This window comes from Corapipo altera, unplaced genomic scaffold, assembly GCF_003945725.1.
Source record: "Corapipo altera isolate COAL_440 unplaced genomic scaffold, ASM394572v1 104, whole genome shotgun sequence".
In the NCBI taxonomy this organism is placed as follows: Eukaryota; Metazoa; Chordata; class Aves; order Passeriformes; family Pipridae; genus Corapipo; species Corapipo altera.
The window spans coordinates 605428-623923 of NW_020884920.1; the positions used below are offsets into that span (position 1 = coordinate 605428).

Genomic DNA, 18496 nt, shown 5'->3' on the forward strand with positions numbered 1-18496 from the left:
GTAGGTGGCATATGTAGGCTTATATTCTAGAACTTACCATTGCAGCTTCCAAATAATGAATGCCAAAGATTCAGATCTGTGAGCTATTACTTACACTGATTCACTAGAGCATCCAAACTATCCTCCAGCATTTTCACAAATCCTACTACAAAAAAGGCATACTGTAAAATCAAGCCCAGGTGCTCAAACACTAGCCCAAAGCAATTACCTCATTAGAAAGCAAAGGTTTTAACAAAACATCAGAGCTCCGTTCCAGTATGCCAATATTATACAGTAATTACATTTAAATAAATTTTTTAGAAGAAGTTGAGATAGCAATTGTCATTACTGAACTGGTGTGTTGGTAAGGAAGAAGGTCGTGTGTCCGGACCGTGTATTCATCGGATAATCGGTGCTGATCTGTCGTTTGTTACTGTTGGTCTGAGCTTCACCGTTGCAAAGGGATTTTCTCCACTAAAAAGAAATGCATAAAGTTACTCAAAGGCTTGCTGCAATCCAACCCCAAATTTAAACAATTCAACATCTTCACAGAAGTTGTCTTCAAACAGTAAGTGATGGTTTGAGACTAAAGGATTCTGTGCAACTCTTTAGTTTAACTCGAATTAGTAAAACAAGGTTACATGTGTGGATTCACTTTGCAGTGACTCAAAATTTGGGAAGTTAATGCTCAGTTAGATCTGGACTTTTTTAAACAACTCCCACTCTTCAAAGATTTTTGCTTTTAAATCTTAAAAGACAGTTAAAGAAAGGTTAAGTCCTGCTCCCTGTCAAATTACTGGAGACCTACATTCTTCTGAGAAGGGCCTGTTCATCGTACTTCGCTTGAGGCCAAGTGGGACAAGTGTTTTACCAGTGCCTGGGAAAGGTCCCAGAGAAATGAATGATAAACATCATTACTTTCCCTTACAAGAGATATAATAATATAAGCTAATATAAAAATCAACACAAATAAATCAGTTTAAAAGTGTGAAAAATATACCTTAGAAAAGGTGGTTTTGTAATGCCATTCATGTTGGGTTTCTGTAAAAGAAAAAGATATTTACGTAAGTTTATGAAGATATGCTACAGGTACCCTCACTATCTTGCTAAGGAAAAGAGACCCTGTCATTCAAGTAGGCTAAAATATTTAGCCATTTAGAACAATTATTATGTGGTTCAGCTGAACTGAACAGGATTCTTTCAGAACATCAAAATTAGGTTACAGTAGTGCTGTGAAGTAAAGGTAACCCAAGAGGTGGCAGTGTGGCTCTGTCCCAGGCTGCTCCAGGATGCAGCATTTCAGGTGGGATAAAATGGAAAACTGATGCCTTTGGCAAACCAGTTGTGCTATGGGGGAGTTTTGGCAAACAGCTAATTCCTACTTTCCCCCTCCCTCTTGCTTAATGATGTATTTTAAACTGGAAACTAATTACTTCTAATCAGTGTCAGATAAAGCTCAAAGTGAAAATTGGAATATACATTTTTACATCTAGAAGCAGGAATATGCAGTCACCTTTTATGGAGCAACTTGACTTGTACCAATAATTTAGTCTATATGGCCATTTTGGTTTTAATATTTCAAATTTCAGGGCTGAACCAAGGCCTATCAGCCTTTCCTTTCCAGGCACACCAGGTTGTACCAGCAGCTGCCAGTTACCATATTCATGATACCACGATGCAGGTGAAGAAACCTCTATTTATTCAGGACCTTATTCAGCAGAGTTCTTAACTCACACTTGACTTGTAATTTCAATAAAATTGGTCATGTACATCAGTTGTAAATAGACTTAGACTGTGATTTAGGTCTAATTAGCCCTTAAAATTAATTAAAATGAACAAATGCCTGAATTACATCTTACTGAACACCAACTCTCATCAAGACTTTGTCAACTACTAAGTCTGTTTTTGTTAGTTGATCTTGTTCTGCACAGTACTGTCCTCTGCAGCACAGCATGAACAACGTAACTGGCTAGAACCATTCCTCATCTTCTTGAAATCCTGAGCTATTTTTTCTGTGTAGTCTGAAACAAAAATAAGATGCCTTGAATAATTTCCTGCTTCTGCACGGAAGGCACAGTGAGCAGACTGTTTTACACAGTATGTAAATCCTGTGTGAGTCTCCAAGCCAGCCTGGTACAATGTTGGGCTTATTTCCAAAGCCTTGTGAGGGAGTGGGGGTTTGAGACTTGCACGGAAGCAGGAAAGACAAGGAAGCTCTGCAACTTCCCAAAAGAATGAAAATAAATAGTGACTTAGGAGCAAAAGACTTGGGTGCAAGTGCAGCAGCTCCCCTCTACAGCTCTCGTGTTTTGTAAGGTAACAAGTAAGGTGGGGTCACAGTAAGAATTTAGGGGGTGCCTCAACAAAAGTGGTCATTATTTTATACTCCAGAATCCCTAATTTATTTTAATCTTGCTTTCCATGTGGAAATTTAGATTATCAAAAATGATGTGTTTATTTTCCACTCTTAGGAGTTATCAGCTTCCATTATTTTATATATATTAGAGATTTCTTTTCCCTTCAGAATGTGATCTCTGCTTCAAGAGGGTTTTTGAAGAAAGTCTCAAAAACATCCTTAGATACAGATCAGCAAAATACTTAAATGAGCAGCAAGAAAAAGCTAGTAATTGTGTAATTTGATTAGATTCATTTTGAGTCAGTTTGAATGCTGACTTAATAGCAGAAATAATAGCACTGTGTAGCAGTATTTGTTCATAAAAAATGTATTTCCACTCAGCTGCATCTTTACTAAATAGACATGAGTTAGTACAGCTCTCCCTCAGTGACAGCTGCAAACCCACCACCAACTTTTGTGGGGTTCCTGAATACAGAGTTCCCTGTGCCCCACATCTCCAAAATCACTACAGATGATGGATTTGTACTACTTTCTGTGAGAATTTCTTTTCATGTTTAACAGATTCCGTTGCTGAGAAGCTTTGCTATGCAGAATGTCTCTTACTACTGTCAGTCAATGTCCCTGAACAATTCTCCCTTCCTGTCAGGATGGATGGGTTGAAATGCCCAAACTCCTGATACTCCTGAGCACAGCTGCATCACAGGGCTGAAGTCAAGCACAAGGTAGAGGATTCCAGGGCCTCATTTAAGAGCAGGTGAAGAGGGTAAGCAGGGTGGAACGTTTGGGTTCCCAGCACGGATCACTCACCGGCCCTGCCTGCTCCGCTCTGTCCGTCGGTGTTTTAGGAGCAGGACCTTTGGCAGACTCTGCCTGTGAAGCCCCCAGGTAGTCTGGTGGTGGGAGGACAACTTCACCTTTCTCCACAAGATTTACAGAACTAACACTTCGGATTGGTGCAGGGCTGCAAGACAGAACCCAACAAATGCCGTTCTCAGTTCCTACAGTACATCTCTCACTTATCCCTAGCACCAGGAGAGCACAAAAGGGCATGAGCTGGAAGTTAGTAATGGTGTAAAATGCCCCTGAAGTCAGTGGGACTCTGAATTACAGCTGTTCCAAAGCTCGTTCTTGGGTCTTTGTGTAACCATTAAAAGACTTTCATGTAATCAAGCCCTCCTGCTGCAGATTGTTAGACATGTTACTGAACCTCAAAGAACATGAGCACAGAAATAACATTTCTAATAAATGTTAGTGAAGATTTGGGCATTTCTGCAAGTGCCACCCAAAATGTTACCTTGGCACTGGGGCAAAGGCTTTGTCTTCTAATTCTTCTAGTGGTCTCGTGTACGACGATGGAAACCATCCTTTTCTGTAATGAGAAAGGTTTTTTATATTATATACATTGGAAAAATCTTTCAAAAGACAACTTGGACTAAACCATAGACTGAACAAACTGAGATTTAATTTTTGAAGACTCAATTTCGGATGATGCCAAATTAGTGTGGAAAACCTCTCTAAAATAAGTGCAGTGATTTTCCTTACAGAAAGCCTCCAAGTCCCCTAGACAGCCAACAAAAAAGGTAGAAAACCATTTCCCATCTGCTAACAAAATCTGATGAAACTTGCTTTTCCTTCATGTTCAAGGTGGATAATATATTGATTATCTTACACTCTGGTTGTGTCATGCTCCCCATAGAGCCAGCCATCCTTTTCCTCAGCTACCAGCAGTGTGATGATATCCCCCTGGGAAAAGCTGAGCAATGTCTTGTTGCTTCCAGCAGTATGTGGGAAGATTGTCTTCACTTTTTGCCTTTTCATTATGTTTAGTCCCGTGGCAACAGAAGTTGAACGCGATAAACTGGCATCATCTGAATTCTCTGTCAAAAAAAAGAAACATGAAGAAAAAAAAAAAAGAAATTAAAGGAAAAAATTAGCCACACTAACAAAATTAAATGCAATTAGTAATCTGACAGGAAAAAAACCAAAGGAACAATCAAGTGCAAATCAAGTTCTGAGACCTTGTACTTTCTACTTAGACACCTCTCAGTTACCTGCCAATGTTTCTTATCACCATGAAGTTCTTAACAGCACGTGCATTTATATACACACACCCAGCACAATAAAGTTGAACCACCAGGCATAAAAAGTTCTGTAGGTTTTAACTGGGTACATTTTTCCCTTTTTGGCATGAAAAGTGCTAAACAATCACAGCTGTAAAAGAAAGGCCTTCGAAAATTTTCCATTATAAAAAGTAGCTGTCTATAAAATCCAAGATTTCACTTTCAAATGTGCCTCACACTCAGCTTCAGCATCAAGGAGAGTTGCAGATACTTGGCACTTTGCAGATATTTAAACTAGATGTTTACTGGAAGACAAAATAAAGGAGAGCTCAAAACTGTGTTATTTGGTTAGTACAATGTATTGTAAATGCATTTTCAAGGAAGAAATGCTGGAATTGCTACTATCACATTTAGGAGTTCTTAATTTCTTATACTGTGAGCTAGGGTTAGTTCTTTCCCTTCCCTATGTCAGAGAGAGTAAAAAAATAAATATATTAGAAACTTGGAAAATAAATCTTAATAGGATTTTACATTTCAGGAAAGGAGCAGAAGACTGTGCTCATTTTGTCCCTTGTGCATTCCTCCCTTACTGCTAAGTGCCCTTAAAGGAACCCAAAGTGGGACTGGCAGAGTGTTTATGTTGTTTTGTGCAGCGAAACAATCCCTCGGATGTATCCTGTTCAAAACTGCCAAGTGCCTTCTGCTGATAACACTGGAATTCATAAGGGCACTTAAGTTGAGTTAATCAGTGACACACAGAAAGTGATTAAAATAGAATCTACCTACCCTGACCTGCATTTTACTGCAAAAAATTCTCTTATAACACATCTCTCCACTGTTATAAGAGGATCGTAAATGCTTTGTAAAGACCGTTTCCTACTCCTCTACACATCCTGGAATTCATGTCATCGTGGTAGTGGAGAAGCCCTGAGGTAATTTTGAATGCTACTGGATGTCATTCACACTTACCCAATTTGCAACAAAGGGACACTCACCTGCTGAATGATTTAGTTTCTCAGAAGGTGCTTTGGGAGCTGTGGCAGGATTGTTGAACATATCAACAAGTGGACTCGTGTAGGCCCTGCCTGTGGGAGCTGGGGGCACGTTGGATGCATTTTCGTGATGAGGATAAAAATCATTTCCAATCTAAAGTCACAAAAACAACAACATCACAACACTGAGGAGACAGCCATCACTTATTTGCAAGATTGAATTCTAGAGAGCAGTGCTTAAATGCTCCCAAATGATATATACTGAGACATGACATCTTTATGTCATGTTCCTATGGAATTGCTGATAGGTTTGTAAGAGGCTTCTGTCCCTTGATAAACACTTGTTAGTGGAAGGCTATGATAACCTTTTTTTTCCCCACAAATAGCATGATGATCTTCAGATTTTTCTTGTTTAGAAGTTCACTGTAATCATTTAGAAATTCAGCAACTAATGGTGACAGAACATACAAACAGAAATGAGAATTCAACCTGTATCTAATAAGCTAATAAGAATCAGGAAGGCAAGAAGGAAAGAAAATAGAAAATAAGATTTTGTTTAAGTCTATTTTGAACTACTGAGTATGTAATTACTATCACTTACAGACAAGAATGTTGGAAATGGAATGGTTAGAACAAAAGTAGTCCTGAGGCTGGGCTTCTCTCTGCTGTACTGTATATTTTTGCTGTAGCAGAGCTTCAGCTTAAGGATTTTGGTTCCACACCCAACCCAAGTATATTCCCACTGAGATACATTATAGACTCCATCCCAAATGTTTGGCTGGAAAAACAAAACCTAGTGAAGCCCCTCCACTCCCATCAGAGAACAACATACCATGGTATTTCTCTCTACCATTGGTGAAGGCTGTGGCGTTCCCGAGACTGGAGTGGATCCAGGTGTCCTTATTTCATCTATCATCATTCTGACTTTTTCAGGCACTTTGGTGGCATCACTGCAGGTTTCCTGCCACCCAGGCAGCTTGGATTTTAGGAAGTCTGCACACTGCATCCAAGTTAAAAGGTACTTGTCAGAGATATGCTTTTTCATAAAATTGCACAGACCTACTGGCTAACTTTCATTACACTAAACTGTTAACACCAGCAACATGGAAGTATTTTCTAAGATTTTTCTTAGCCATACCTCTTTGAAACAAATAATATGTTGTAAAAAGGGACTCTCCTTTTGCAGGGTCAGATACTGGATTTAAAAAGTCACAACAACCCTTGATTGTTGCTATAATACATTTCATAGAATAGTGTATTGTAAGCATTTTCTATGAACTGACCACAACACTTGTCTGGCAGTTCAGTGTTCCCTGGATATTTCTGGCAGTGTGATCTATGTGCTGCAGGAGATACTGAAGATCTCCTCTAGGACTGGATTTCAGGGATTTCATTTCTGTTCACTGACCTGCACGTGGTAGAAGTGCATGTGCTGGGTAAAGCTGCAGTGCTTGTCAACCAGGAAACAGAACCTTCTTTTCTCTTCAAGGAGAGCTTCTCTGCAGCCTTCTGCAATGAACCGCTGGATATCGCTCTGGCGAGAGCTCACTGTTTCCAAATACTGAGGGGAAAAAAGGAAAAAAAATTCACATAAAGCCTCTGAATTTTATTTGACACTATATCCAACTACTGAAGTAAACTCCAAAAGCCTGAGAAATAGCTTTTGGAAAGGTGGAGTGCGTGGCTCTACTTCCAAGCCCTTCTCTTTTCCTGCACACACCTGACTTCCCCATCCCATCAGGTAAAGGTGTATTGTCCCTACAGGCATCAACAGCTTATTTAGGGGCCGTGGTGGGGGGGAAGTGAAGCAAAACAAGAAAGTCTTTTAGCCTCTAAATAAAACTCTGCAGTAGATAAGAACCTGGCATCAAAGCAGTGACTGTGCTGAGCAATTGTACAGCCACAGGTGTCTAATTAGACTAATTACCTTGTCTGCTCCACAGTAGTTCCTTTACTCACACAAAGCTCTGAGGAATCTCTACTTCATTTAAGGGGGGGAAGTGAATGAACTAAAAAGGCTCAACTATATTTATCTGAGGTTATGAGGATTCATGGCTAAACTGTGATTAAATGCTAATCCTTGAACTCTCAGACCCAGAGCCAGAACCGTAAAAAAACAAACCTGTTATGAATGCAGGTTAAAAGATAGGCACTAAGAAATAGGAGCTCCTACCATCTACATTTACTGTACTGAGTTATAAACAAAGCTTTATTTGAATTTTAAAATAGAAAAATATGGAAAAAAAATAAGCTAGCACGAAGTACAAGTATTGTGCAAATAAAAGTATCAATGGCAAGTATTTTCAGAGACACATGACAACCATTCCTAATTTTAAAATAGTTTGTCTTCAGTGCCCTGCCATTTCAGATTTCTCCTCAAGATGGCAATACTGGATTAAAGGCAGTAGGAAAGGCAGTAACTGATAACACAGGTTGACATTGCCTACTTTGGGAAATAAATTTATAGCAAATTACTACTGAATTTGCATATCTTAGCTGACTCCCTGTGTAAAACTCTGCATGAAGGTGTAGCTACAAAGGTACTTAAAAACAACAAAAAAAAATCAATTGACCCAGTGGTCAAGGGATGAAATCTAGAAACTAGAACAGAAGTCTCTGAACACACACAGTGGAGAGCTCAATTTCAGCTGGAATACATCCTCTAGGAGTGCCTTTAATACAAACCAACTTTCAGGAATCATTAACATTTTCGGTTGACCAGTTCTCATACAAAGGAAGAAACAAATAAGAGACAGTGCACTGACCTCCATTTCTTTATGCTCATATTTCGTTACATTTCGTGCTCCTTGGCTTTTCCTTCTGATTTTTTTCAGCTCAGCCTGAGACTTCTCTAAAGAATCCAGTTTGCTCCTGTGTTCGGTTTGGTACCTCTTTAAAGTTGCCTGCAATCAAAGCATTTATAACAGCTCTTAATGCCCTCAGCCCTGGAGCTGGGTAAGTGACTGAGGCACTTCTGCCATCCCTGAGATCTCTCACACCCACCAAATGAGTTCAACAGTTGCTTTCATTTTAAGGACCTGTGAAGTCATAAAATTGATTCCCTTTTTAACTTAAATTAAGCATGAAAATTTTGGCCATCTTTATGTATAATTTCTAGCCTATTGATTAATTAATTATTTGGGAACAATTTCTGAAAAAATTCTTTGACTAGCAATAGACAAATAAAATAGGAGTTTTACAATTGAATGTATACTTACAGTCATATATTTCACATCCAGGTCTGTTTTCTTCTCCAGTTCAGATATAATTTCTTTATGAAATTTTTTGAACTTTAAAAACAAATGAATGAAGAGTTATTAAAAATTGGCAAAAGCAATTTATAATTTCACAAGGAAAATGAATTTAAAAAAGTAATTTAACTTACACTCTCCTCTAGACTGTCATTAAGTTTCTTGTGTGTTCTTGAGATTTCTACCAGAACTTGGCCTGTTGATAAACATACAACCACATTGGTTTCTTTCATAGAGTTCTGAAGTTAGTTAACAAAGAGCAGTAATAAAATACATTTACCTAATATACTCATTAACTAGACTCTATTTTAGAGGGATAGGAAATTTCTTGCTGTTGCTCACCACAGCGGTTTAAATAAATAACTCTCTCTGGCCACAGACAAACCAAGCAGCTCCTAAGTGATAGATGAATAACTAATCATGCATTGTTATGCAAAAGTGGCATGGAGTGCCAGACAAAATAAATACTTCCTTCTCTCCAGAATAGCTCCCGTTGGTTTAGTAACAGCTTCTTTTCTTGCCAAGTCAGAGAACAGCACAGGAGTTGTTACTGTACAAGTAGCTGCTCTCCCTTTCTTAGGCTGAAAATTAAACGTTGATGTTCATTAAGTAACAGCACCTTCAGAATCAACAAAGTAACCTTTCCCTTCCCCCACAGCACACCTGCTAAAACAGAGGTGGTGCACAAAATGAATTCCCCCATTTTATCAGTGGTTGTGGCCCAACTGTACAGCATTAACGAAGGGCCAGGACAAAGCAGATTTCTCAGCATCCTCTCAAGAGATCCTGAGTATGCCAGCTCTGCTCTGCTATCTTCCAGCACAAACTTAACCTGCTTACTCTGAACTGTGAGCAATTAAAAGCTGAACTGGTTCATTTTACTTCAGGAGGATATAGAGGAAAAATCCCTCAGTCTTTTGGGTGTGGTTCTGTGCACAAACCATCATAAACTGCGGTGCAGCCCTGCATGCAGCCACATCACCCCGCCTGGGGCACATGGCCACATCATCCCCACTCCCTTCCTTGCTGGGGCACTGACACACAGAGTGTGTGCCAGCCTGGTCTGGGAGATTGCAACACACTGCTGAGGAGTTGGAAGGGCCCTGAATTTTGACTTCACCCAAATCAGTCAACTCCCAGCCAGGAGCCGTTACAAAAACTGGAAGTGCCAGGGCCACAATGAGAATCCCAAACTGGGCTGCATCTGAAAGGCTTGACTGGAGATATGTTTCCCTGGCATTCCATTTCCACAGCAAGACCGGCAGGTTCAGTTCCACAGCTGGTTCCCTGGCACACCTCCTCCAGTAATCCCTCTATCCCTCTATCAGCCTTGCAGGTGTCCCACCTGTATTTGCCACACAGGTGCCTGCAGTATTTAAGCTGCAGTCCTGCTGTCCTAGCACACAGGCAGGGCTACAGAGCAACCCACAGCTCTGAAACTCCTGCACATGGCTGGCAGTCACTGCATGGGACTCTGTGTCCCTCCTTTGTTATTTTACACAATTTCAGTTTAATTTCTTGAGTTAAAAAAGAGAGGATGCATTAACTGCATGCTGCTGCACAAATCTTGTTTTCTACCATCTGTAGTCTTTGAGAAGCTCTGTGTTAGTTAGCAAAGACTTATCATCCCATAATGCTCAGAAAAGCTCCCAAAAGATTAAAAAATTTGGCTTGATAAAATGAATGACAGACCTCTTCATGAGAACCTTCTCATCTTCTCCTTTCTCATCTCCACAAACATCCAAACTTGTCTCCCCACAGTGCAGGTTGGTGATTTGGCAACCTCCCCACATAAGGCAGAACCATTCTCATAGTGCCTGGGTATGTGTTACCACCTTTCTCCCATTCTCAAGTTACACCACCTCAAGATTTTAGTTTCTTTGAAACGAGAACCTTATCTCCTGTGTATGACACAGCAGATATTTAACTGAATAATGCAAAATGTGGATCTGTATTACTGTTTATGGGGAAGCATGAGGTGGTTCAGGAAGAAACACAGGTCTGAATTTTCAGGAGTCTCTCTTTGCACAGCAGACTACAGAAGACTTAGAAGAAAGAATCAGAACACAATGATATCAGACAACCCCTTGACTAGCAAGAAAAAGGAATTTGCACACAGAATGGGAGATGGCAGAGAGGTGCTGTATCTTTTTAAAAATATGTATAGTTTCTCTGGGTCCTTCTGTCCAGCCAACAGAGTGCTATGCCTTTTTTGTTCCTATTTAAAGTTGCTGGTGACTACAGAAATATAAACACTATAAGAAGAGAGAGATGCTATAGTAATTAGTTGCTCACATGCAATAGAAAAGTAAATACAATGTGGTTACACAAACACTTGAAGTAACGGACCTGAGCTGTGTTATTTTAAGGCTACAGAAGTGAATACACTTTAGTCCATGGTGTTTGTTTCACCAACTCAAATGAAATGACACATTTTAGAATCTAAAGAGCTTTTAAAATTAGAAGAGTTTTGTAAATGCTTATCTACAACTTAAAAAGGAAAATGTTGTTACAAGAAAGCAGGAAATATAATCAAGAAATACAAATAAAATGACAAAGTTTGTGTGGTTTTACATATGCAGACTAGAAAGCTATTTGGGAAGCTACAGAAATTCTGGGCGAGAGTAGAAATGGCCCTCAAAATAATTACCCTTATAGATTTTTGTACTTCTAAAATGAACTTATTCTGCCTCTTTGTGAGAAGTACGCTCTGAGCCAAAGCAGAGCACTGAGCTAATCCTTGGCAGCGCCAGCGCAGCCACCGCGGGCGTTCCGGGCGGGGACAGACATCCAACAACGTCGGGTATTGACTCAGCTCTGCGTGGCTCCCTCCCTCCCTCTTCCCTCCCTCTTCCCTCTCTCCTGCCCTGCCCCTGCTCCATAAAACCCCCATTCACCTGGGCCGGCCGCGCTGGAAAACCTGACGCGCACAGGGGTTATTTTTGTCTCCTGAACTGACTGCAGCCTTCAAGTCTTTCGGCTTTGACTGCTTGGGTAGAAACAGGTTTGTTTTTTTTTTTTCGTCTCGGTTACGAAAAATACTGCCAAAACATGTCCTGAGGAGAACTTTAGAAACTACACTTCCTTCTGAATGGTTTGCACTGGATTATTTTAGGGGTTTATTTTAGAGTGTTCTAGAACACTTTTAAACAGCGTGTTTGGATGACAGTGACTGTCTCTCTCTCTAATTGCATTTTCTTTTTCTCTCAACCAAAGACTCCCTGTGCTGTGTATCAGAAAACCCACTTTATGCTGGGATCTCCTCCCTGCTACTAGGAATCCACAGGCACTCCATGTACTGGCTCCCTCATTTAACTTCCTCTTTCAAAATGTTGATTCAAAATGTGAAAAGAACCCACAGTGAGCATGCTCTGACCTATTAAAATTTAAATTATACATCAGATTCTGCACTTTGAATAAATAGAGAGCATTTTTACATGTTTCTTTATTGCCAGTTTAAGGTAATGGGTTAACCACATTTTGATGGCCCTTCCAAATAAAATTTATAGAAGGAGGCAAGTTTTTGTAGAAGACTAAGTCAGGAAAGACAAAACAGCCCCTATTCTACATGTAACAGTGTCCAAGTAGAATGGAAATTGAACAACTTCAGTATAATATTTGAATTTTAATTACCATGGTGAATTATAGAATAGCTTTAAGAAAGATGACAGGTTACCCTGGATTAATAGCAGCATAACCTAAGGCCAGGCCCTAACATTCAGTCTTTATTCCTCTTGCAGAAAGGTACAGAAAAATGCTTAAGATGAAGACAAATATGTATTTCTCACATCAATTAAAACTATTTTGCTATATATTAAAGCTGCTCATGAGCAGGTTTATATATGAGAGCTCATAATACACAATAACCAAGTGTTAACCTTGTCATCAGTTATTGGCAAAGCCCAAACCTATCAAATACAATGACATGACCAGAGCACACGATAACAGGCCACTTAAGTCCAATTTGTGGCAGCCCTACTGTAAACTTGAACCAGTTTTAGGCATCATATTATGCAATGAGTCACTAAACCCAAACCACTGGTCTTGATAAACATAACTATTAAAAAATACTTGCCTTTCAAAGATAGTTTTTTTTCTGCTTTCCATCTCCCACACTCTGAACATGAAATCTTTGTGACTAAAACACGCAGCTGACGTTAAATATTCCCACTTTGTTTCAGAAAACAAAAAAGTAGCTGTACATGTTCACAGATACTTGTTCTGATCTTTTGCTATTACCTTAGAGGTAGGGAAGAGAAGCAACAACCTCTTTCAGAAAGGGATTTTGGGGGTACATCTCAAACACCTTAAATGACTTAAAAATAAAACAAACATTTCTCATATATAGTTCTTGAAACTATGCTGTGAAGTACAGCTATAACCTGATATATGACCATGAACAGTAATGCCAAGTTCCATGGTAATTTATTTCTTTCAAATAGGTTCAGTGCACAAGTAGAAAGGTCTTTTAAGCTGAAACTTCAGGAATTTGTGGAATATTTTTAGGCTTAATCAAGGTTGTCGGTTGTATCTGTATTTTCTCTTGAGAAAATAAGACAGACTGGAATTCCATTAATGGTGCTGGGTTTGTTACAAAAAGAAATTAAAAAATCACTAGCCCAGAGTGTGTAACAGTTATTTCTCCACAACTGTTACTCTCTCTCAGCAGCCCTTGAACAAGAAGACAGCCTTGAAAGTCTGTCTTCACAGGAGATGGAAATCAAGGAAAGCAGTTCCTAACAGAAAAACTCATTGTAAGGCCAGAACTTGTGCAGCAGTTACACTTCAACCTCACTGTTTGCACTGGCTGATTGTTCAGGTTATTTACCTTTTCACCTTATGTTGACTGTTCTTGTGAATAGAAGACTAGAAGAATTTGTTCAAGTTAGAAACAAGAATAGAACTCAATCAATAGAGTTCTGTCATAGAAAGGAGTATCAACAGCTACCAACAAAATCACTTAACCTTTTAAAATACTAAATAGCTGTATAAAAAAATCAATAAAAGTAGTAATTGCATCATCTTACTTGAAATATACTTCAAATTTGTTTTATTTAGGGAAGGTTGCTCTTGAAAAATTTCAAGCCTCTTAATAGAGAGACTTTCTTAGATGCCTGGGAACAGACAAAGTACTTAATTATATCACTCATTTACCTCCTGTTGTCCTATTTTGTATTCAGGGCAGGTCAAGTAACTTTGTGTCTTAGAGATGAAGCCACATAATTATTTACATTAAACAAGAGAATGAAAGGCTGAGTCAAACCTACACATGGAGACAATACAGTCCAAGTGCAATATTAGATGCCATTGCTGGCAAGATTCTCTTTTTTCCAAGTAATCCTTTGCCCAGAAGAAAGGCATTTATGACACAGGAAAGTCAGAAACACAGTCCTTTGAAGCCAGCAGCCCCTGGAAGGTAGTAAAATTGGAAGCTTCAAAGGAATACAGTATAACAAATAAATATGATTGAACAAAACATCTGTTCAGCTTCAAATGTGTTAAATTTATCCTTCTGTCATAGGAAGGATTGAATTGTGCAACAGATGCTTTAAAGAAGGCTAAAATTTTTAATGGAATTTAACACGAAAGAATAAAATCACAATGAAGGACAAAGTCATGTAAAACTTCCCCAGCTCTAACTGCACTTTGCTTCTAATACAATTTGTCCAGAGTGCTTTAACACACTCCCCTCCTTCTGTAGAATTAACAGTAATATGCACATAAATCAATAGGACTAGGTCAAGTCTGCCTTTCCTTACTGCATGAGCAACCATGGAATAGGAAGCAAGGAGTAAATCTCCCTGTAGTTCATTTTACAAAATGGCACTGACACATGACCATTCAGTGCCATTTGGTGAAGGTGACTGCAGAGGTGAAGGGGAAGAGAAAAAAAAAGAATAAAGCCTAAAATCGAGAAAAGGGGAAGAGATTTCAGACTACAGCGAAGTATTTTAAGGCCAGTCTACATGGTAGATGCAGTGCCCTGAAGCTAGAAGTGTACATAAACAAACAAACAAACAAATAAATAAATAAAGTCTGTAAATAAAAATAGAAGCAAGGAGAACTTCACGTTCTAAACAGCATTCTGAGGTCAATTTTAGTTTTAAAATACGCAGAATTCTCACAGTGAACAACAGAAACATTTTGGCGATATAAGAAGCAAATAAGTTAATGAATTTAAAACAGATTCAACACAGGTTAAGAGAAATGAAAAAACCCTCCATGACACAATGGCTGAAATCTGTGTATCTGTATACCAGTCCAGTAAAATAAATTCCCCAAAGTGATATGATTCTGAACCATGAGGAATGAAACTGAACATTATATTACTGGACATGTAAAAAAAGCATAATTTCTCATATAAAGTTAATACACAATATTTCAAGTAATTATCTGAAACTCACTGAATGCTCAGAGTTAAGAAGTTTCAATTTCCTCATAGCTCAGTTTTAATTGTTTTTTCATAAGTTTAATTACTTCTAAATATTAAAATCTTTTTAGTCTCATTGATACAGAAGAGATAACCAGTCCTGGATGATGTCCAACTCTAAGTAGTCTAAGCATCTTCCCTCACGTCCAGACAAACCCAGTAAGCAATAAATAGGGTTGTACAGGACACTGTTGCTAATTTTGTGAGTTGGGCATTAATGGTGTTGGGTCTGGTGAACCCAGAGCTCTACTTGCCCCTTCTCACAGGACTTCACTGCTGTGTTCCTCCTTTGGCTTCATAGGGAAAAATGGATTTTAGCCCATGCAGACTTTTTATGCCTTTGACCACAGTCCAAAATTCATCTGCTTGAAGTGAATAAAAAAAACCTCAACCAAAAAAAACCCCCAAACTATGGCCTCTGTCTTTATCCAGTCAAATTATGCCTTTCCAGCTACGTCACAGCCAACATACTTGACCAGGAGTCCACAACGGCTTTAACCAGCACAGACAACTTTCTAGGTACAACATACTTCTGCTGGACCAAGGGGAACTTTTTGCCATTTTACTTTTACAGTGAATGCTGAGCTCTAAGTTCTGTCCTTCCCAAAATATTTGCTTTATTTCAAAATGCACATGTTTGTATGTACAAACACAGCATATACGTACAAGAACTTGTCTCTGTGTCACCGACACATCCTTGGCAATACTTCTCGATCACCTCCCCATCATTAGGCTACACATTGCCCTCAGCATGAGAAATAGAATCAAAGAATCCTGTTATTCAAAAATCCTTTTGCCATTTCAGAATTCGACAAACAGTGAAGGGATAGAGCACAGCTCATTCCTACTGCAGTAGCCAAGCACCTCTTACAACAGCATTTCCTTCTGTAATCCAGGATCACGACTATATAGTCATCTTTTTGTTGTCCTAAAACTTTGTTGACCATGTGGAAGAAAATATCATAGGACCACATAATGAAGTACTTTCCCAGTACTCGAGACAGAATTTAAATTCCTTGAATTAAAATTATGATTTTTCTTTAAAACTTTGGAATGTTTAGGTATTAAAAGAGACAAAATACTCCTCAGCTCCTTTATACCTTAAAAAGTCCAGGACTGCTTATAAGCCATAATCAGTCAAACCCAGGGATAAACTTGCATTTTAAACATACCTTACTAAGACTAAAATTAATGCCAAATTCTTTCAGCTTGACAGAAGTGATTTTAAGAAGTACTGCACAATTTATACCATGCACTACATGCTATAAATTGGGCAATGAACTTCTCATCCATTAGCTATTCCCACATAAGCCTTGACAAGAGTGAATACTTATGAGATTATCAAGATCATTACAATTGCCAGTTACTCTAAATTTATTCTTGGTGTGATGCTCCTATTTTTGGATTTTAAATGGAACAAACACCTTAGCTTACATTGTATTTTAAAGAGGAATGTGACTTTATTGCAGATTTAGCAAAGTTTAGTCTGCAGTCTAGTTTGCCTTTCTCCCCCAAGCCCTTTTGATGTCTTAGTCAAAAATATTCAGAGATTAGAATTTTTTTAAACCTACTATATCACTGAACAGATGTTAATTAACATGAAATATTAATCTTTTTTCAGATGATTGCTAAGCACAGAAACTAAATTTTAATGCTAAAAAAAGGAAAGGAAAAGCATATGCCATATAAATAATGCATGAAAAAGGACAAACTTGTTTTTCCACCTGTTACTCCATTACTAATATATATGAAGACTGCTGCAGGCAGTTGTTTTTTGGTTTTTTGTTGGTGTTTTTTTTCCCCAAACGTAGAAACCCACAGTATATCAAGGTTTGTATGTCAGCAGCTTTTCATACTTGAGCTGCAGTGCTGTTAAACAAGGGACTGGTAATCCTCACACAAGTTGGGTGCAAAGAAAATAAGTTACAATACAGCCACAAGCCTCAACTTGCCTGGGTGAAGTCCAGCTGGTTTTAGGCAGATTAGTTAAGGAAGCTCGTGTAAGAGAGTTAATCTCTGTTTTCCAGTAGGTCTGGAACATACAAATCATGCTAACCAGCAAAAACTACAATTCTTTATGGGTTTCAGTACAAGAGAGGATAAATATTTATCATTATCATCACTATAAATGTTACATGAAATGCAATAAAATGCAAGGAATCACTGCAACTTTCATTACAGCACTTTCGAACTGCCACTGAGTCTCACAGTCTCAGCAGTGTCCAAAAAAAGCCACCAAAAACCCCACACCCAAATTGAGCTGAAAGTTTTGATAAATGTCTTTTTCTCAGAAGTCCAAGACAATTGGTTTTGGTTCCCTCCCCTCCTCCTGGGACTGTGACAACTACAATGGATACTGGATTTTTCATTTTTTTTAGTTGAGAAATAATTCATCAAGCTGACTTTAGAGACTAAATGTAGTCAGACTGTCAATAAAGGATTTACAAGCAAGTTACAAATGTGATGTCGCTTTTTTCACAAGGTTGTCATTTACTTTCTATTTTCCATCTATTTCTCTCACTGGGAGGACAACCAAGTCTATTTTCTCTTAATTCTTTGCCAGCAGACGTACCTGGGGCTGGCAGTGAGGAAAGACTGATTGCTAAGCATCCTCAGCTCGGAGATGTGAGGGAGAACAGCCCCTGGCCACTGTGAGAGCATCAGCTGAGGGAAAACAACCCCCTGGCCACTGTGGGAGCATCAACTGAGGAAGAACAACCCCCTGGCCACTGTAGGAGCCCCAGCACCAGCTGATTTTCCTGTGTTTGGGTAAGTTCAAAAGCTGTGGGTAGCACACACCTGTGTGCACACAGAGTGCCAGTTCTCACACCTCCAGCAGTGAAGTCACTTTTTTTGACAGATCCAGCCACAATACAGGAAACGTTGCATGGACACACAGGTGAGGTTCAGGGCACCCTTCCCAGGGTTTCTACTGCAAGATGAAGGATGTCTCCACCACATGTAAGACACATATAACATTTAAGTGTTCCAGTATAGTCAGAAATTCTTTAAGGATTCCCTTCATGGTACTTTCACTATTTTCTCAGGCCTTTGAGGCACAGCGTGAAGATATCAAGTACTTGAGCTGCAGTGGTGTTAAACAAGTGACTTGTAATCCTCACACAAGTCGGGTGCAAAGAAAATAAGTTACAATACAGCCACAAGCCTGTAGGTGTTTTGAATATCTAATTTTCCCCTCGAGGCTGTGTGCTCATGTGTATCATTATGGATTTCTGTGCAAAAGTCCAGAGCTGTGGCACACAGGCAGGTGCTCCTACAGCTGCAGGTACCAACACTCCTGCCCTGGTGCCACAGGCATCACCAGGAACAGCACTGCCAGTGCTCCCTGTGAGCTGCTCAACCACCTGGGCAGTTCAGGGCTGTAGACTGAAAGAGTGTGATACCATATCTTATCACTGACTAAAAGC

At 39.1% G+C, this 18496-nt stretch overlaps 1 protein-coding gene across 1 annotated transcript in view; it reads right to left on the reverse strand.

The window, feature by feature from the left end:
- Window positions 1–301: 301 nt before the first annotated feature.
- BAIAP2L1 (BAI1 associated protein 2 like 1) overlaps window positions 302–18496 on the reverse strand; it is a 35162-nt gene continuing 16967 nt past the window's right edge. Inside the window, exons 4-14 of the mRNA XM_027656572.1 lie at window positions 8773–8834; window positions 8606–8677; window positions 8153–8290; window positions 6796–6948; window positions 6220–6387; window positions 5391–5541; window positions 4005–4212; window positions 3630–3704; window positions 3143–3296; window positions 980–1020; window positions 302–453 (exon numbers count right to left, since the gene is read on the reverse strand). Coding sequence (XP_027512373.1) covers window positions 378–453; window positions 980–1020; window positions 3143–3296; window positions 3630–3704; window positions 4005–4212; window positions 5391–5541; window positions 6220–6387; window positions 6796–6948; window positions 8153–8290; window positions 8606–8677; window positions 8773–8834 — 1298 coding nt within the window. The 3' untranslated portion in view covers window positions 302–377. The remainder of the gene's footprint in view (window positions 454–979; window positions 1021–3142; window positions 3297–3629; window positions 3705–4004; window positions 4213–5390; window positions 5542–6219; window positions 6388–6795; window positions 6949–8152; window positions 8291–8605; window positions 8678–8772; window positions 8835–18496) is intronic.